This window comes from Kogia breviceps, chromosome 3 (assembly GCF_026419965.1).
Source record: "Kogia breviceps isolate mKogBre1 chromosome 3, mKogBre1 haplotype 1, whole genome shotgun sequence".
Classification (NCBI taxonomy): domain Eukaryota; kingdom Metazoa; phylum Chordata; class Mammalia; order Artiodactyla; family Physeteridae; genus Kogia; species Kogia breviceps.
Window position 1 is genome coordinate 49945032 of NC_081312.1, and position 20758 is coordinate 49965789.

Here is a 20758-nt window from a genome sequence, read left to right on the forward strand (position 1 = left end):
GACAAAGGATAGAGGATGGAGCAACACCCCTCCCACTCATCCCTAGAGGACAGGCACACACAGCAGTGACTGCCTTCTGGGCCTACAGCCCTCTCTCTCTGGGTCCCGTGCAGGTGCAGATACAGCTGAGCAGAAAACAGGTAGGCTGTGGGATAGGTATTAACAAATGGCCTGAAGGGTTGTCATGTCTAAGTATTAAAATAGGGTACACTGGGCTATTTTCTCCGGAAATTTTATTTTTTTTAATACTTTTGGGGGGTCCAAAGGTTTTAGAGGGTGGTGGCTTTTAAGAATATTTTAAAACTCTGTGTTTCATTCCAAGAAGGCTGTTTGCATCACCCATGAACCTGCATGGGAGGCAAGTGCAGGTGTAGATGAGCCCAGCCCAGGGGACTGATATGTGATCTTGAGCAAAGCACCAAACCCTCCTGAACCCAGGCTCGTTGTCACAACAAGGAATTGGGTGGGATGAAGTAACAACCCTCTTCTTGTTCTAACATTACACTCCCTGAAACACGAGCCAGCAGCCATAGACAGCTAGTCTGAGGGGAGATGAACTGCAAAATACACACCCGATTTCAGACTTAGTACAACCACTCATGTAAATCATATCATTAATAATTTTTATATTGATTACATGTTGAAATGATAATATTTGGGGTATATTGAGTTAAATAAAATATAAACATTTTACTTGTTTGCTTTTACTTTTAAAAATGTGACTACTAGAAATTTTTGAATTGCACATGTAGCTCACTTTATATTTCTTTCAGAGAGAACTGTTTATTTATAGGACTATTTTAAAATATGTTTCTGGGTTCCTATTTTACATGTGCATCAAATTCTAGAAAAATTAAAGTAGTCTTGCTTGGGGAAAAAATGTTACATCATTTTCCATTCAAAAGTCTTTCTCTTTTTTTTTTTAAAGGTAAATATTTCATGTCATGTTGGCTAAGTGTTTAAAAGAGAGTGAGAGTTGAAGGAATACCAATGCTTCTTAAACTAGAATTTTATTTTCTTCTACTTTGAAGTAAGCTATACGTGTCAGTCTTTAGGCACTTAAGTCTTTAGAACAGTAGAACATTTCCAGATTCCAGACACATGAAAAAAGATATTTCCAAAAGTGAAGACCAGCCTCCCTGTGCTGCCATGAACACACATGCAACATCTCTTCTCCATGTAAGGGCCAAGTATTTGGAAAGCACCTCAAAGCTCAATCCGTGAACTCCAGAAGGCTCATGTTCAATAACCACTTCCTGCTGTGCAATAACTGCTGGATCAAATAAAGAACAGTGGACAGAGAGAGGGCATCGGATATACCGTCAGACTGATGATCTAGGCAGAAAGAACAGCAGAGGTAAGCTGCAGAGGCAGGTATGAGCACAGTGGAAGGAGGGCAGGTTGTCTGCAGACAGGGAGGATACATACATCTGCATGGATCAAGTAGGGTCTTGAATGTCAGGAAGGAGATCTAGGACCTGATATGAAAGGCAATGGGCTGAATGACTTGATAAAAGCCATGTTTTCAGGAAATCACACCTCTCTTCTCTGTCGTGCTATATATGTGTGTGTGTCTCCCAACTGGAGGACCTGACTAGAATCCAATGCCACCTCACAGTGTTCCTTCATTCTCTCATGTGTGCATATTTTCGCTTCCCCAAAGGAGAGGAACACATTCCTCAAAGGCAAGGACCCAGGTTGATGTTTCTTTTGAACATCTCATGACTCCCAGGAGAGTAATCGGCACAGAGTAGGTGTTTAATGCTTCTGTTAAAAAAAAAAAAGTGCTGAATTCCTGTTTCTTCTTCATTCATATATTTCATGAGGGAAGATAGAGAATCCTAATTCCTAATAGAGGTCCTTCAGGGCAAAAGTGTAAATCTGTTTGCTTTCTGTCTCTTTCCCATCCCTCGTCTGTGTTTTTCTCATTTCCTGCTGGCATCTTCTTGGGTTCTTACCATAAATATTTTGTCACTGAAACTCCTAGTCTTTGACTTGCATGTCTGGAACCCAGATTTCCCGCTTCCTCCTTTCACCATTTCCTTACAGCCTTGGGGAGAGTATGATGTCCTTTTCACCCAGACAGTCCCTGGGTTGGATTATTCCTGATAATCTGCTTTATCTACTTGGTCCTCCCTGATACAGCTCTACAGCTCACATGAACACCGTTTCTGATTAGTTCAAATCACCAGAGAAATAAGAAAGACTTATTAAAGAAGTGTAGAAGGAGCTGGGAGTTACTACATAGGGATAGAAGAATTTTTTTTGACTATTCTGTGATTAAGAAATAATGTATACCCAACTATGTCTTTGAGGGAGAGTACACTGAGTTTGGTTAGAGGTCTAGCCTTTCTTTAACCAGAAAAAGATAACTGCAGATCCCAGGAAATTCACGAGGCCTGAATTTCCCTCTCTCTCCTCACCCCCCACCCTTTAAAAAACAATAAGTTTATTTATTTATTTTTGGCTGCGTTGGGTCTTCGTTGCTGTGCGTGGACCTTCTCTAGGTGCGGTGAGCAGGGGCTACTCTTCGTTGTGGTGCGCGGGCATCTCATTGCGGTGGCTTCTCTTGTTGGGGAACACGGGCTCTAGGCGCATGGGCTTCAGTAGTCATGGCTCGCGGGCTCAGTAGTCGTGGAACACAGGCTTAGTTGCTCTGCGGCATGTGGGATCTTCCAGGACCAGGGATCGAACCCGTGTCCCCTGCATTGGCAGGCGGATTCTTAACGACTGTGCTACCAGGGAAACAAAGAATGACTTTCTTTTCCCTGGAGGATGATGATGATTATTATTATTTGTTAACTTTTTACAGCTTTTTACCAATCTAAGAGAGCCAGTCCAGTACTGAAAAATGTAGCAGAAAGCCATTCAAAAATTTCGGCTATAAACACCTTAAGGATACTGGGTCCCTGAACAAGGCTTTTTTTTTAAAGTGAGAGCTGATATCAGAGGCAGATAAACTGCAACAGATAAGAAATGTGGCTTGTAAAGGGTATTAACTCTGGGTATTTACATTTCTTTTCATTTTTTTCTTATATTGCATATAATGTAGTATTGGAGCTTGGCTACTATTTCTGCTGTTATTTTTATTTTTTGTTTAACAGAGAAAAGCTCAATTGATAGCTTCTAAGGTAAATTCCTGCTTTCTTCCAGTGGCTCAGTCTGGACTAAGACAGACCTTTCATCCTATGCAACCTAAATTGCAGGCATATTGTGTCAAATTATCTGAGTTGGCAGGATTGTTTTTGCAAAGCTACACTGTGAAGTAGCCGTGCTGCACACTTTCCCCTCCTTTGTAGGGAAGCTAGAAGTTATGTGTAATTTCCAGCATTAACTCCACCCCATTCACTCCCCTCATGAAAGAGTATCTTGTGTTTCTGAAAGTACACAATCCCCACCAATTCTGATCTTTCTCTATTGGGAACATCTCCTGGCCCCCAAGAGTCACTGCTTGAAAGTAATGACAGTCTCATCCTTAAGGATTCTTGCAGGTTAAAAAGGGATGCTTGGAGAGAGAACTTGTAGGATGAGGCTCCCATGGCAGAGACTAGCTGAAACAAGAAAAAAATCTATAACATATATGAATCTAAATATACATACTCTTTTTCATATTCTTTTCCATTATGGTTTATCGCAGGATATTGAATATAGTTCCCTGTGCTATACAGTAGGATCTTGTTATTTATCCATCCTATATACATTAGTTTGCATCTGCTAATCCCAAACTCCCAATCCTTCCCTTCCCTACCCCCCGCCCCCTTGGCAACCACATGTCTGTTCTCTGTGTCTGTGAGCCTGTTTCTGTTTCATATATGTTTGTTTGTGTTGTATTTTAGATTCTACATATAAGTGATATCATTTGGTATTTGTCTTTCTCTTTCTGACTTACTTCACTTAGTATGATAATCTCTAGGTCCATCCATGCTGCTGCAAATGGCATTATTTCATTCTGAAAAAAAAACCCACCTCTTCATTCTTACCTTCTAAGACTGTCGGCTGTTTTAGTCCCCAATGAACATATTCTCTTATTTATAAGATGACACCTATGTAAGGATTCTGGTAACAGGTTAGCTATTCCCATAACAAAGAGTGTGTATGTGTGTTGTGTAATTATTACTAGACTGAACAAGCACGCAAAAAGTACATGAGTGTGTGTGTGTGCATGCTTGCCCAAGATTGTTAAAAAGTGGGAGAGAGGAGCATGAATCTCTCCTTTTTCTTATTATCCAGGTGCATTGTGTTGAAGGAATAGAATTTGGGTTCTAAAAGAAGACTGACCTGCTTGGGGCATCCCTGGTGGTGCAGTGGTTGAGAAGCCACCTGCCAATGCAGGGGACACGGGTTCCAGGCCTGGTCTGGGAAGATCTCACATGCCGTGGAGCAACTAAGCCTGTGTGCCACAACTACTGAGCCCGCGTGCTGCAACTACTGAAGCCTGCATGTCTGGAGCCCGTGCTCCACAACGAGAAGCCACCACAATGAGAAGCCCGCGCATCACAAAGAAGAGTAGCCCCCGCTTGCCCCAATTAGGGAAAGCCCGTGCGCAGCAACAAACAAGACCCTACACAGCCAAAAATAAATAAATTTATTTTTTAAAAAATAAGACTGATTTGCTTAAAAAGAGAAAAGAGCAAACAAACAAACCCCCCCAAAACTTTGAGTTAACTGTAGATTCACACTGTTATAAAAATAATACAGAGAGATCCCTTTAGACCTTTTACCCAATTTTTCCCAATGATAACATTTTGCATAATTGTAGTACAATATCACAACCAGGAAATTGATGTCAATACAATCCTAGGGCTTTATTCAAATGACACCAGTTTTATGCTCACTCGTTTTTGTGACTGTATATTTTGTTCTATGCAGTTTTGTCACATATGTCATCTGGTTTTGAATCCCAGCTCTGCCAACTAGCTGTGTGGTCCTGAGGAAATTCCTTAACTTCTCTAAGGCCCTCATTTGCAAAATGGATATAATAAAGTCTGCCTCCCAAAGGTGGTGTGAGGATTAGGTAAGATTATTCCTGTCAAGTTTCCAGCACACTGGATTCTCAATAAATGTTAGTTTCCTTCCCGTCTATCCCTTGTTCTTTCAGTAGCAAGGGAGCGTACTCCAGTTTCCTGCTGAAATAACCAGACTTGTGTAGAAATGTAGAGATGGGGAGTGAGAAGCGGAGACTCTGGGGGAGCCTGTGGAGTAGGGGTGGGGGGGAGGCGGTAAGCACCGAGCAATCATTGGCCTGAGCGGTACCGACTCCAAGGAGTATCCGTCCCGCGTGGCTAGTGACGGAAGGTTGGATGCACCCACAGAAGCCTGGATGGGGGTGGGAGCCTAAGAAGACATGGTGGGCAGTTGCGGAAGTCAGTCTAGACCTGGTAGGAGGGACGCACTCGCTCCATAGGGTTCAGAGTCAAGTCTGGAGCTCTTCAGTCTCCTGGACCTCTCTTCTAATGACCGCCAATGGGCGCTCGAGGGCTGAGAAATCCAAGGCCGCCTGGGGGAAAAAGAGGCACCTGGATCTCCACCTTCAGTCCCACGGGCTGGGAGACGTCTCCGACCCGGAGACGTTGCCGGCCGGGTGTCCTAGGCACAGAGGGGTTTGTGCAGGTGCCTTTGGAAGGAAGAAGCTATCCGGCAGGGGGTCGACCTCTGCTGACCTCCTCCATCTGCGCCCCGGCAAGCCCCGGAGCTTCCAAGTTCAAATCTCCGAGGCGACCGCCCCAGGGTCACAGCCAAGCCGGGACCGGACTCCTCCGTGCTCCGGCCACCAGAGGCGCAGTCCCCGTGGAAGGGGTGGAGTGGGGGGGGGACGGACCCCGGGAGGGCCCGGGCGGCGCCCAGCGCTCCTCCCTCAGCGGCCCCAGCTGCGCGGGCCGCGGAGGAGGAGCCGCGCCCGGGCCGGCGTCGCCCTGGCTCCTCCTCCCCGCGCGGGCCTGGCCCTTCCTCCCCGGCGTCCAAAGCTTCGGGTGGCCGCGGCCGAGCCGGGAGCCGAGCGCGCTGGGCGCGGCCGTCCCGCTGCCACTGCCGCCGCCGCCTCCGAGCCCCGAGTGCGCCCGCGGCCATGGCCCCCGCGGCAGCGCCAGGCGCCTGAGCCCTGGGACGCGGTAAGCGCGGAGCCCGCTCCCGTGGCCCCCCGCCCAGCGGCCTGGGGGTGCGCGGAGGCCTCTCGCTGCCCCCGCGTTGTGGGGGAGGCCCTGCGCGCCCTGGCGGCCCAGGCACCGGAACAGGCTGGGGCTTCCCCTGCCGGGCTGGGGCCGGGAGCAGGGGGCGGCAGCGAGGAAGCGGGTGGCCCGGCGGCCAGCTCGGGCCGGGGCGCTCCAGGCTGACCAGGCGGGGAGGGGGCGGTGTGGGAGGCGGAGGAGGGGTCGGTCCGGGAGAGCGGGCCGGCGGGCGGGGAGGATGCGCGCCGCAGCCCCCAGGAGCCGCGCTTTTGTGAGCGCTGGCCCCTTACAAATGGAAATGACGCTCGCGCGGGTCCCCATTCGCGTCCTTTTGAAGGACGCCCGCCCTGAACCCCGGCGCCGACTGCGAAGTATTGTCCCGCTTCTGGAGCCCTAACAAAGCGTCCTCCCCCGCTTTGCAGAGCACTGGAGGCAGGCGGCCGGCTGTTCGGGCGCAACGGAGAGGCCGACAGAAGGTAAGCGAGGACGGCGGGGGCCGAGAGAGCTGCTGCCCGGGGACACAATGGGGTGTCTGGGGTTCCGGGGGTGGCGATGGGCGGGCGGGTCGGGGGCGCATCTGCATCAAGCGTTGCCAGGGACCTGGGCGGCGCGTCCGCGCTCCGGCCGCACCTCGCCTCCCGGCTTTGCAGCGCAGCTGGGTCTGGGCACCTCCGCCACCCGCGTCGTCCCCGCCCGCGCTGCCAGCTGAAGGCGGCTACTGTGTGCTGGTCCAGGAGAGGACTTGACTCCCTTGGGGGGTGGGGAGCAGAAAGGTGGTTATTCTATTGCCTTGTGCCACCCAGGCACCCCTGTGACTGGGAAACTGAAGAGAAACCTGCCTGGGGAAACCCGAGGTGTTAGTCTGGGCTGTCTTGAGTAGCGGAGAGCTGTTTGGACCCATTGTAGAAGGTGTCAGGGATCAAGGCACAGAGAAAGACTTTACCCAGTGCGACTACTAAGAAAGGAACAAAATGACGCTCGGCTATTGCTTGAAACCCTTGACCGCCAGACCCACGGAATGGAAGTGTGGAGTGTCGCGGCAGAAGCTTCCAGGGTTCCAGGGGCTGGGCTTCTGCAGCTACCTAACCGGTCTCTGACAAAAGGACAAAGCTGATGGAAACAGTTGACTGCTCTTTCTGTGAAGCTGAAAGGGATAGAGATAGGAAGAGGCGATTTCCCAGCCTCAGCCCTGACAAACCGGGGCTAAGTTGGTGCAAGTAAAATGGGAGCTGGAAAGATTGTCCTACCACGCACCTTGTTTGTAGACAACTTAGCTCTTACGAGATCTTCTGCTTTCTTTACTTGACTGGGGCAGATCTCCTCCTGGTGTTGAGGAATTCCTGAGATAAGCTTGCCATAGAACTCCTGAATTTGTGAAATCAAAACGGATCGCATGGTTGTCTTTTGTGACTGAGGTGGAAGCATTTTTTAGGATTAGAATCCTAATAAAGTCAACCGAGGCACATGGGCTAAGCTTCTGAGGTTCTCGATCCCGCTCCCCTAAATATATTAACATAAATTTGTATCTGTTTACTTGTTTCCTGAGGATTGACAATCTGCAAGGATATATATATTTTTCTTTGTCAGCTTAATTCTGAGTCTTTCCTCGTGGCTAACATATTGTTAGCTGACCTGAAATATTGGCAGGTCTTGCTGTGGAGTTGAAGAGGGATGTGGAAATTCCCAGACTGTGTAAGTGACATGACAGGCTGGCTGATAAAACAGTTTGCTGTGGTCTCCTCAGCTGTTGTCAATGTCCTTAAGAGAGGTGAAGTGAACTGCTGGGGAGTTTCTTAGCAGATGTGTTTATTTTCACCTGGTCTCTGGTGATTCCTTAGAGGAAAGCATTCTGAACTGCACTATAGATAAAGTGTAGGACTTACGGATGTTCCAAATGGGTTGGACATCAGCAAAGATATTGCCAAGGCAGGAAAAGGCTTTACAGGGGGCAACAGAAAGGCAGCCATCACAGGCACGGTCTTTGCAGTAAAATGTCAAGGATCAGTCATCTTAATAGACACTTACTCAGAATGGCATGAGTGTCTTTTTTCTTGTTCTTTTTCATTTTAGATATGTGGTGACCCTTAATATCAAAAGATGTTAACTGTCAGACGGGGAGAATAGGGCTCCAGTGAATTTTGAACAGACAATCTTAATAGACAACGTTCTTATCATAAGTCAAATGTTGTTCAAATAAATTGTTTTAAGTGTCACTGCAAATGACTTTGTACACTAACATTTCACCAATCTTGCTGCTTCCATTTTATGTTGATAATGAAAATATATGTTATCAGTCTTACATTGATAAAGCGTTGGCACATTTAGCCAGATCATTTTAGAGGGATTCAAACAGCCTAAAGCTTTTTCAGGAGGTTTATTTTTATAGGTGCCAATTCATTTGTAAGCCAATAAATTATGTGGTTTGAATTCTGGCTATTGAACTTACATCTGTTGGGCAGGGTCTTGTGGAGAGATTTACTGAAGCTTGCAAAAAGATATTTTTATCCTATTCACAAATAAAACAGAATTTTAAAAAGATTATGGGAATATGCAAGTGAGCAACTTTATTTGAAATCAGGACACTTTATTGCAATTTATATCATCAATTAACCATTTATTCAAGCTTTTAGATGCAAAAATGACAAACTATTTACGATCTAATCCTCCCTTAAAAAGCAAAGTTGGGAAAATACTGTTTATAGATATGAGAAGTGCTTCATTTTTATATCCCAGGGAATGGTAGTCAGAGCTGCAGGCATTCTGAATTAATTTGAGTAAATATGGCTCAAGAAGTGAAAGTTGTTACAAGCTGTCTCTTTTCAGAAAGTAGCAAAAATGCAGCTCTGTTTTCTGCTTCTGTAATTTTACTTAGTAGCTGATTACAGGTTATTGAATCTACCATGTGCTAGCCTAATGATTTTATTCCTCCAGCCATCCTGAGTTAATGACTTGATTGGGTAATCCACCTAGCTATTAGGTTTAACAAAAGCTTGGGTTTGCTACATCATTCAGGATAAAGCATATTTATGTTTTAGAATAAATGCTAATGGGATACCCTTAGTTAAATTAATTTTTTTGTAGTTAGCAAAGGTTGTTATTTTCTTTCAAATTTATGATCTTTTTCCGGTGTGGTGGCATGTAAGCTTTTGTGTTATATTTTTACACTCTGATTTTATTCTTGCCGATACTCTTGTGCTTTTAGTATCCAGCTAGAAGTGGGGTGCTATCTGAGCAGAGAGGAGGCTATCTGACAGTAATCAGTTTGATGAGCAGCAGTTTTTGGCAGAAATATTCTATTATCAACACATAAATGGGGACAATTGCTTTTTCTGTTAAGCTTTTGCTAAACTTGAATTTATTCTCATCACAATTTCACTTTGTGCTGAAGTTAGTCCAAAATGGTAAGCCTGGAAATCTTTGCAGCAAATTAAAGTGTTTGCAAAAAAGAGAAGAAAAAGAAACATTTTATTTTGACCATTGGCATTATGAGGTTCTGACTTGCCGAACAGTGAGTGAAAGCTAAAGGCGTGAATGAAAAGCTTTGCCAAAGCAGAGTTTGTCCATGTTCATCTCTTTAGTTATAAAGTAAATTAGTCATTTGGTGGTCACTGCCTGGATTGTGGACCCTCAACAGCTATGTCTGAACACAGATCCAAAAGCATCTATTATGATACCCAGGGAAAGCTGCTGAGCCAAGAGGGGCATCCAGACATTCCTTGTAGCTGTTCAGCTGCTAGACCATCTGGAGGGGAAATAAAAGGCCTGGGCTAGGGCTCTGGTATTGTGCTCATTTATTACTTGGTTTTTCCTTGCCAGACTTTGTCCCCTTTTCACTCCCTTTGGCCCAGGGCAGACGTCCCCTTTGGCTGGTCTACCAGTCTTAAAAGCTCCTTTCTATACCTTGGATGCTGGAAAGTTCACAAGTTCATGGATCCACTTCATGTGGACCTTATACTGGGGAGTTCATTATCCCAGCAGCACCTCCACCTTGCTCCTCTCTGATCCCAGTTGGCACTGTGATTTCATCAGCCAGGGCTGCCAAAGGGAGCACAGTGACACCAGTCTCTGATGGACTTCCCTGTCAGGGTCTGCACATTCTGGCAGCCTTGTTTTGAGTTATTTGGAAGGAAACTACTCTGAATAGTTCTTATTATGGGCGGTTGTTGGGTGGTAATTGTTATGATTAATGGCTCTTCGCATCTGCCTCTTATTTAACCATCCCTTGTTAGAACTCCAAAATATTGCCCACACTGGCCCTTGTATTCCAAAGGAGTCATGAAGGCTTCTGGCAATTTGATTGGGAAGGTAGACGGTGATGAGAGGCCCAGGTTTGTGGCAGGGTTTATAAAACTTGAATTGTCCTTGGCAATTTGAAGGACGATTTATCATTCAAAACCCAACTTCCTTCATCTCTAAGGAAGATTCCTGTCACTGGCGAGTGTCAGCTAGGCTCTGACTCTGGAAAGCACTGAATTGCACAGATCAGACATGCTTAAGTATTTGTGGGGGAAAGTACTTTAACAATGATCAGTTTCTGGACTGTGCCCATTATCGAAGACATAGGACCCTTCATGACCATATTTATGTAAAAATGCATGTCTTCTTTGCCTTTAAATCCCCAAGCTACTTTAGAAAAAAGAGAATGCTTATTCTGTGTATCCTTAGTGTCTCATAGGCTATAATTAGTCAATAAATGAATCAAGGCACGTAGGAAGGAAGGAACCCCACCCCTCCTCCCTCCATTTTGGAGGAGTTTATGGCCACCAAGTGTTCCATGGTCATTTCTAGTTCTTGTTACCGTTCAGCTGGTTAACACATAAAAGTGGAGATAAGTGATTTGTCAATGATACCATTCCAGTGGTCCCATTCACATGTTCTGTGTGCATGTGTAGGACTGAGAGATAGTATAGAGTCAGACCAGAGTTCAAATCGCGGGTCCATGACCATTACATGACCATTATTAGCGTTGTATCATTGGACAAGTAGCTTAACTTTGCCAAGCTCCAGTTTCTACATATTAAATGGGAATATGAGATCTACTTTAAAGAATTAGGAGGATTAAATGAAATCATTTATGCTGAGTACTCAGCATAGGCCAGACTTAGAGTAAATGCTCAGAAGTTTAAAAAAAAAAGCGTCTTCCGAACTTCCAACTATATTTCAGCCTTTCTGCTTTTGTCTGACATTAAATTTATCAATAATCTGCCTTTGAAGATTGAGGAAGCACTGAACATTACCTACTACTGTTACCATTTAGTAATATGGTATTGCTTATATATATAATATGTCCCTCGCCCATTCTTGCTTTCTGGGATATGGCATTCCACAGCTCCTGTTTTGCTTCTTGGAAGGCAGATCTATGACCTGTTGATGTATGTAAGTTACCCCTCTTCAGTTTACCCCTCCTTTGCAAATCGCAGGTATTTTCTTAGTTGTTTTCTCAATTCCCCTCTTGTACCAACTTTCTCTGGGATTAGCTGCTCTTGCTTGACATATTTAACCCTCAGAACAACCTTCCAGATGGGTATTATTATTCTCATTCTATAAACAAGGGGACTTGGGAAAGTATTTTAATACAGATTCTCCTCCAAAGTCATATCCCATAACAACAACAACAACAACAAAAATGCAGCTGAAAATTTAATCCACTGCCTTAATTACTAAATCATAGAATCAGACTTCAGATGGCTCTACGTGGTACAGTTTGGCAGTGGGTGCTCGCTTTCTACTTATGCTTGGATATGTCTAAGACTGAAAATGCCTTTGAAAAGGGGTTGGATGGGGAAAGTAGAGGTACGCTTGTGGAAGAAGTAGGTGTTTCAAAGTCTTCATATGCTCATCTCTGTAGCGTTCATTCAGGGCAAGTTTCCTTGTAAGGAATCTCCATATCCTAAGTCAGTCCATGATGTTTACTGAGTCCCTGCTGTGAAGAACAGACTGTACTATGCGTTTGGGGGAAGCTATAAAAGAAATTGAAATTGTGAATCTTGCCCTTAAAGAAATTTCTGCCAAGTGGGGAGAAAAATAATTCTTGCACATGAAATTACTGATGAACGTTCTGGGGAATAAATATCAGCCAGTAAAAATGCCTTCTGTGCTAGAAGAGTACTGACAACTTGTCACCATATGTAACATCTTTTGGATGTTTCCATATGATCATTTGTTCTCCAGGGGTGGGGCTGTTTTCCCTGTTAAGTCAAAAGAATGTTTTACTAAGCACAGTTCTTGAGAAGCAGGGAGATGAAATAAAGAGATAAAAAAGGAAAGTTGCTGTGAAATGAAAGAGGTTTGATTTAGTGAAAATCCAATGACCTCCCAAAGAGCAGGGCATGATAGCGTATCAGATTCAAAGCTGTGAATAAGATTGGGACTTCTCAGTACGTTGTGAGACTTTTTTTTTTTATATTGAAGTACAAATGAACTTATTTACAGAACAGAAATAGACTCACAGACATAGAAAACAAACTTATGGTTACAGTTACCAATGGGCAGATAAATTAGGAAGATGGGATTAACAGATACACATTACCATTGTGAGTTTTATGGTCCTCTTTCATTGGTTTAGATGGACAAATGCCCACCCCTTAAAATAATTTTTAAAAGGGGAAGGGTTAGAATTCTTTCACTTTTTTTTTAACATCTTTATTTGAGTATAACTGTTTTACAATAGTGTGTTAGTTTCTCCTTTACAACAAAGTGAATCAGTTATACATATACATATGTTCCCATATCTCTTCCCTCTTGCATCACCCTCCCTCCCACCCTCCCTATCCCACCCCTCTAGGTGGTCACAAAGCACAGAGGTGAACTCCCTGTGCTATGCGGCAGCTTCCCACTAGCTATCTAATTTACTTTTGGTAGTGTGTATATGTCCCTGCCACTCTCTCACATCGTCACAGCTTACCCTTCCCCCTCCCCATATCCTCAAGTCCATGCTCTAGTAGGTCTGTGTTTTATTCCCATCCTACCACTAATCTCTTCATGACATTTTTTTCTTCTTAGATTCCATATATATGTGTTAGCATACGGTATTTGTTTTTCTCCTTCTGACTTACTTCACTCTGTATGACAGACTCCAGGGCAGATAAATTAGGAAGATGGGATTAACAGATACACATTACCATTGTGAGTTTTATGGTCCTCTTTCATTGGTTTAGATGGACAAATGCCCACCCCTTAAAATAATTTTTAAAAGGGGAAGTGTTAGAATTCTTTCACTTTTGAGTTTCTTTTTTCTTTCTTTTAAAATGTAAAATCAAGCAGAAGCGGAATAGTCTTGCTTTTATGATGTTGGTCAGATTCCAGCCCAGGGGACTGTAGAACTCAGAGAGTGAGTCTGAGAGCTGTGGCAGCCCTGAAAATCCCAGAGCATCTTGGGGATTCTCAGCAGATCTTAGTTGATGATGAACTGGGTGGATGCTAAGTGAATCTCATTAGCTAAGCCTTGGCCCTGTCTAAATTCCTCACTTTTGAGGCTTTGCTTAACACCTTGGCTTTTCATTTCTGATGCTTTGATGTTTATTTAGCACTCTCAGGTTATTTTGTAAACATTTACATGGTGATTAGTTAACCCAACAGACCAACCCTGGGAAGGCAGCCAGAGCTAGCAGCAACGTAATAGAAAAACTGATAATTAGGAGAAGAGACCTTTGAGACCAGGAGCCTGGACCAGAACATTACCTCTTTGCTTTAATGAGTGGCCCAGCTGTCTGGATCCATCTTCTGACTTCACCTCGTTCTGCTGGAACCCTTGGGATAGTCGTTGGCTCTGTTTTAGCTTGTCATGTTGTGAACAGTTGTCTCTGAAAAGAAAGCAACCCAGCTTAGAGCAGCACTGATGTGTTACAGAAGGCTCACTTATTTTCAGGTCTGGCTGCCTTCAGCATCTTAACGTGTGTGGTTCCTGTGTTGTAATGATCTTCCCTGTAACATCACCTCTAAGTTAGAGTTTTCTGACCCAGGACTTGGTTTAGTTAAAGGTGTGCTTTTAAAAGTAGAATGTTGGTTGCCAGGGACTAGGGGAAGGGGCAATGGGAGTTGCTGGGCAGCGGGTATAGAGTTTCAGTCATGCAAGATGGAAAAGTTCTAAAGATCTGCTGTACAGCAGTGCACGTGTAGTGAACAAATACGGTACTGCATACTTTAAGTGTTGTTAATAGGCTGGATTCCATGTTATGTGTCTTTTATCACAATAAAAAATTATATTGGCAAGATAAATACTTTTTTAAAAAATGCTGCTTTTTATAGTCAAGGGGCTGGTTCTGCAAGCCTTGTTTGAGATGGCTGAGGTCAACCTCTCAAGGGTATATGTTCTGTTTGGCTTCCATTGCATCACTGTGAAGGTACCTTCACATGTGAAGGTTTCAGGCTTCCGGTGGAAAACCCAACACATTAAAAGTGAATTATTGTGCAAACAAAAAAACCAGATTTCATTCTTCAGGTATTGAGGGACCTAGAATTTTATGATATATATTTTTAGCAAAAAAGATTCTGAGAGATACTGATGACTCTGTGTTTTCACAAATCCCATGAAATGTGGAAAAATGGAAAGTCTGGGGTTAGGGTGGATCAGAGAGATGGAAGACCTATTAACCAGGAGTACAGAGGGGAGACTGTCTAGGTAGTGGAGGGTCCTGAGATTCTGTGTGATTCACATGTGGTCTGTGGCTCCTTCGAACCTCATTGTCTGAAAGGCTGGAGTTGTGTTTTCCCCTTTCTCTAGGCAACTAAACATTACCTAAAACTCCCTGGGGCTGAAGCGAGCTTCAGGTCACACCTCATGTAATTGCACCAGTGAAGTTAATTGAGTTGCTTTTTGAGAAACTCATGTAAGAAGTGTTTGGTCTCATGTAAACAGGGAGTGGTTTTGGATCAGACGTATTCATGCAGTGCCTCTTTGCTGCAGCCCTCCAGTCTGACTACAGTTGGGGGCAGTAGGCTGAAGGAAGAGAAAGGAAACGGCTTGGCAAGTTGCAGACATCTGGCAGGTCCTCTGGAGCCCGCTGAGTTGCGTGGAAGCTCTGGCCTTGCAGTCTATTGTGGCTAACCATCACTTCATTTGGACAGACTGGGTGTCAGAAGTGGCTTTTCACCTTCTCTAAGTCCTGAGAGGTCTCTTAAGACCGCTTTCAGTCTTGAGTTTGACAGACTGGCTGCCTGCCTGAGCGCCGGCCAGGAGAGTAGGGCACCTTTCTGCCCATGGGACTCCCTTGTTCTGGTAACATTACCCCACCCGACCCTGTGGATGTGCGCCTGGTGTGAGTGCGTGTGGGAGCTCCCCTGGCCTGGACCGGGTTCTGGAGGGACCTGTGGTCTCACTGGGAGGTGTACAGTGTTACCTTCCCTGCTGACCCTCACAAGGTCCCGATGGACCAGCGTGAGGGGACCGGGACACACAGAGTGTTCTTCCCAAGGGGCTGGCAAGGGTAGGGGCGGCTAGTGGAGGGGCGGTGGCAGCACTGCAGTGCTGCCACCACCCATCCTTCTCTCTGTCCTGCACAGGTGAGCGCTGTAGGCGATGGGATGGATGAGGCAGAGCAGGACCAGCATGAGGCCCGACTCAAGGAGCTGTTTGACAGTTTCGACACGACTGGCACCGGGTCCCTGGGACAGGAGGAACTCACCGACCTTTGCCACATGTTGAGCCTGGAAGAAGTGGCCCCGGTGCTGCAAGAGACGCTGCTTCAGGACAACCTCCTGGGCAGGGTAAGGCCTGGGAAGAGGTGGGGGTGGGGGTGGGGTGGGGGGAAGTGGGTGTGGTTTCTGCCCCAGCGCTGGGGGTGGGGTGAACCGCACGTGTTGCAACTTGTTTCTAACATCCTGGAGGGGGGTGCTCTTAGCTGTTAACCTGATAAACAGAAAAAAGAAAAAGGAAAAAAAAAAAGTAATGGGTGTGACTTAGCAGCGCAGTTTGCTCTGGTGATGAGGGCCTTCTTTAATTTGTGCTTGGAATGAAGGTGTACCCTGAGCCTCTTAGATGAAAAGAGAAAAAAGTAACAGCGGGATGTTTTCCAGTGCTTTCCTTGTTCTTTGTGGATCGTTTTATGGACTGCACACTCATCAAGAGAGGGCGCTGAGATTTCCATGGAAGTGAAGGAAAGTACAGTAAGAAAACTGCCATTGCCAGGAAGAGCCAGCTTGCTGTTATGATGTGCGTGTGTGCTGATATTAGCTTTTACATACGAAAACAAATAGTCATGTTCTCTCCCCGTAGATCAAGTCACAGATGAGTAAGAGGTGAGAAGGGGTCCTTTTTTCCCTCTTGTTGTTAGTGGGAAGGATGTCTTGACGTGATAGTGTCTTCAGTTCTCATAGTTAAAATTGAGAGCATCATTTGTATGGCTTTGAGTTGAACCTTGCTGCTGGTTTTTTGCATGATGAGAAGGAAAAATGGGCAGTACTTTTATAGCTCTGTTGCTGCCATTGCTGACACTTTGTAGATGTTCGTTTTTATCACGTGGTATAAATTGAGGAAGCAGCTGTGAAACTCAACTTTATTCCAGTGAGCAAACTTCCTTTTCTTCATTTCATTTTCACTGTGTCTTAGCTGAAGCTTTGGGCAGGTGACCTCAGATACAGTGCAGTGTATTGGCTGTCTGTGACGTGAGATGGACAGGAGTGGCGATCATCCTGAAGTCAATGTACAGAGGATGATGTTCTTGGGGGCCTGGCACCGTGGAGGTGGCATTTAACAGGGCTCACACGTAAAGAAAGTGCGAGTTTTTGTAAAATTAGAACCATTTTTGGTAACTTTGGGGGGATTAGCTGCTTGTGAATACATGTGATCCCTAAAAAAATGCTAAAAATCTTGCTTTGAAAGCAATAGAAATGGGAGCTTTGAGAATTAAACTACTTGCTCTTCATCATGTAAGGCACTCAAATGTTTTCTAGGTCTGCCTCAATCTCAGAGACTTCGGGGAGCCAACAGAGTAGCGTTTCTCACTGTCGTCCTTGGGGATCTCAGTCCTTTGGTATCTGAGGAATAGGATCAAAGTGGGGATCTGTTTTCACACCTATTAAAGCCGGAGAAGACATAATACAACTTCACGTTTCCTTGAGAGCCAGTGTAAATAATGGAACCCTCTGCTGTAAACAGATTGCTCCCTGGCAGCAAATTGACAGCTTGCTCTCCAGATGCTGCACATCTTTGCCCTCGTTTGGCAGACTAAAACAGGGGACCAGTTATCGATTGATTCGTTAATGACTTGACACTACCAGCCCGCCTTTACGTTTGCTCTTCGCCTGCAAATAATGAATACCTAAGTGGTCTGTAGCCTGATATTTACTTAGTGAGCCAGTGATCAAAGTTAAATGGATGTATGCATATAGATTTCGTGGGGGAGGTCCCTGGTGGTTGTCTTGAGAGCAGGGTTGGCATGAATTAATGCACTACTGTTAGATTTGCATTTTCTATGAAACTGAGTTATTCTCCTCAGATGATCACATAAACTGGGCCATATGCTGTCAAGATACTCTATATGGTCTACAATTTTAAATTATAAGGAAAAAAAATTCCTTAGACTTCACTGGAGAATTCTAAGTTCTACCATCCTGATATATTGAATAGGAATCATAAGTTGTAAAATTATAAAATTGTAAGCTGTTTCTAATACCAGCCGTCTTTCTTCTCTTTAGATGGTATTTATAGAAAAATACGTAAGAGTTAGCAGTTTGGTTTAATAAAAAAGGAGAAAGGAATAACAGCATGACAAACCTAAATATATTCATCTATTCCTTAATTCAAAAAATATGTATTGTGTGTGTCCGGTATGTCAGCACTCTAATGGTCTTATATGTTTATTGTAAACTAAAGTTTTCCATTAAATTGGCTTTTGGAACACATTTGTACCCATCAGCCTCCTGGATGCTTGTGGTTTTAATTTTGTCTTTTATATCATAACAAGTATAATTTTTAAATAAAAGAAAACATCTAAGTTTTACCTCCTTTGGTATTAAGCTGAATTAATCATTTTTGTTGAAAAAGAAATAAGGTAAAAAGCATTTTCTCCCTCAACTAAGAATATGAATATTATCTGTTTATTTTTTATCTTAAGATCCATCTTTCATAACTTCTTGTCCTTTTTTTTTTTTCTTTTTTAAAGCCTAATGTTTTTTATGATGGTTGTCAAGGAAAGTAACTTAAATCGACTTGCCATTTTCATGCATTTTACTAATGGGCCATTTACCCTCAAATTAATCTGTCTGATCTTGCTTTATAACTTGAAACCATATTCCCCTGAGCATGGTGGTTACCCTATAAATGTTTGAAATGCCCAAAGATTGTGGATCACTGATTTAAAGGAAAGAGGACGTTGCTGGTAGGTGTTTCCTACTAGGTTATCAAAAGAGCTCCATTCGTATCTTTGTCATCAGTTAAGGACCTGTCAGGTAGGTCAGACCCCCAAGACAAGGGATTCCTTGAAACAGTGAGGAAATTATAGTCTCTGGTCAGGTAATATTCCTGGCAGGTGAATAGTACTGTGAGTAAATACTACAAACATTTAAGAAAGGGAACCATGTTAACTCACTTATTGAACCAGGTTTCCGTCCAAGCAATTGATTCCAGTTGTAGGTGCTTCCTGTTTATGGTGCCTTTTAAAGGAAGTGTTTCCACATGCCTTTCTATTTCCTTTGTTGGAAATCAGAACCTAAAGATGATAACTTACCTTGGTTTTGTTGAAACCTTTCGTTAGGTCCAGCTTTAGAAATACATTTTCCTTTCCTTATTGAATATACTAACTTTGAGACAAAGCTGCCCCCCCATCTCCTGAGCTTCCCTGCTCTACTCTTTAATATGAATCTAGATGCTGACATATTTCATGTTCTTGACCCTCTTTAGAATCAGAACAAGCCGCGTGGTAGCAGAACTTACCATTGGCTTCCAAAGAGTCCCATAGGTGTGTGGACTTTGCTCATCAAAGGCACTTTGGAAGTTTTTGTATTAAAATTTGATAACTGTACAAATATATAATTCCACTCAGCTTTTGCAGTTTTCATTTTCAAGTGCTTGTGTTCTTTTGTAAACATCATGATTAATTGTATATGGCGATTTTCTGTTTTTTTTCCACTTCATTCAGCTTTTTATGATTTCTTTCACTTATATACATTTTAACTGTTTGAAAAGTGAATCAGAAGTACAGCAGTACTTTCTGGTGGTGATTATTTGCACTTGTTCTCTATGTGCAAAATCACCCTTGATCATCAAGCAGTGCCTATTTATAACCACCCCATGTTCCTGCTCCTGTTTCATATTATTGATCTGGGCTTTTTGAATGAGTTGGAGGGAAAGGTGGGAACATTTCTCATTACATCTCTTAAATGTCTGAAGACCTTTGCCATCTACCTTACTGTTTAACCTGAAACAGTGAGGGATATTTTCTAATTCCATTTTGGTCTTGTGACTCTGTGGGGTTGATTTGAACTCCTAAGGGTCTATAGTTCACATTTATAGACAAAAAGACCTTCTGATTAAGAGGCTGCAAGACTTGCTTCTTTTCTTTATTAACATTTTCTTGTCAACCTCACTGCAAAATTGACTTTGGTGTTGTATACTGTGAACCTCGCAAGGTATTTAGTTTGACATAAAGCGAGGGCAAAGGGGAGGGCTGGCCTTCCAGCAGCCTGTTGGGAAGGCCTTCTACTCTCAACAAGAGGTATGAGTAAGTGCTAAATGGCTGTTCTTCTCTACCTACTTTATTTCAGTAATGACTGTCACTCTCACCAGAGAAAGTATGATCAGGAATGCTCATTAGATTTCTGCAGTATTCCATTTATACTTTTATGAGTAGCTTCTTGTTTGGATGGAGGGAACTTAAAGTTCTTCAGTGTCCAGCACAGATTTTAGACTTCAGTGTTCATCTGTGTGACAGAGAAACCTAGAACCCAGAACTTGGAAAAAGATGGTGACTTGTCTGGGGTCAGGCAACTCATTTGAAGCAGCATCAGGATGGGAACCCAGGTTTCGCAGTCCCTGAGTTTGAATGCATGTCTCCACAGCCTCCTCAGACTCCACATATGCAAATATGGATCTCATTCTCCATCCCCTGCAACCCACCCCCATCCTCAAACTCCCTCCCCCACCACATGGATGCCGTATGCTATTGGAGCAGTCTTTGAATCAGACCTGGATTCAAGTACTGACTGCTGCCACTTTTTAGCCATGTATGTACATTATCTTAGATGCTCTGAGCCTCAGTTTCTTCATCTCTATAATGGGAAAAATAATACCCTCCCTATAAGATTGGGATGAGGTTGACTTAGAGCATGTGTATCAAAGGCCCATCTAGGAGCCAGAAACACAGTTAACTACTGTGTCCTGTGTCTCCCTGTATACTGCCCCCCTCCATCTCTTACACACTGAGAGTGGGTTTTTGATAAATGGTGACTTCCCAGAAATGATTTCCTGAGAAAGCTCATTCGAGTAGGGAATGGATTTGCTAGCAAATCTCTTGTGTGGCGGTGGTTTGCATCTGCTTCTATCTGTAGGCAGGGCTCCTTGGATCCATCTTGGAGTACAACTTCACACAGTCGCTTTAGGTTTTACAAACCCACCTCTTAAAATGGCCTTTGCCTCTCTCCACGTTGTCTGCAGTAAA

At 44.0% G+C, this 20758-nt stretch overlaps 1 protein-coding gene and 1 long non-coding RNA gene across 12 annotated transcripts in view; both read left to right on the forward strand.

Annotated features, from left to right (window-relative positions):
- Positions 1-5080, forward strand: part of LOC136793791 (uncharacterized) — a 43955-nt gene extending 38875 nt beyond the window's left edge. The window contains exons 4-5 of one of the 2 annotated variants that reach the window (XR_010839558.1): positions 1185-1357; positions 4231-5028. This is a non-coding gene — a long non-coding RNA (uncharacterized lncRNA). Of the gene's footprint in view, positions 1-1184; positions 1358-4230 lie in introns of both variants that reach the window. The other variant, XR_010839557.1, reaches the window with a different exon arrangement.
- Positions 5081-5958: 878 nt separating this feature from the next.
- Positions 5959-20758, forward strand: part of NIN (ninein) — a 113650-nt gene continuing 98850 nt past the window's right edge. For 5 of the 10 annotated variants that reach the window (XR_010839560.1, XR_010839561.1, XR_010839562.1 and 2 more), the window contains exons 1-3: positions 5975-6107; positions 6587-6640; positions 15666-15869. Coding sequence is in view for 6 of the 10 variants with exons in the window: in XM_059056557.2 (XP_058912540.1) it covers positions 15687-15869 (183 nt within the window). In the remaining 4 variants the exon portion in view is untranslated. Of the gene's footprint in view, positions 6108-6586; positions 6641-15665; positions 15870-20758 lie in introns of all 10 variants that reach the window. The other 5 variants (XR_010839563.1, XM_067028478.1, XM_067028479.1 and 2 more) reach the window with 2 other exon arrangements.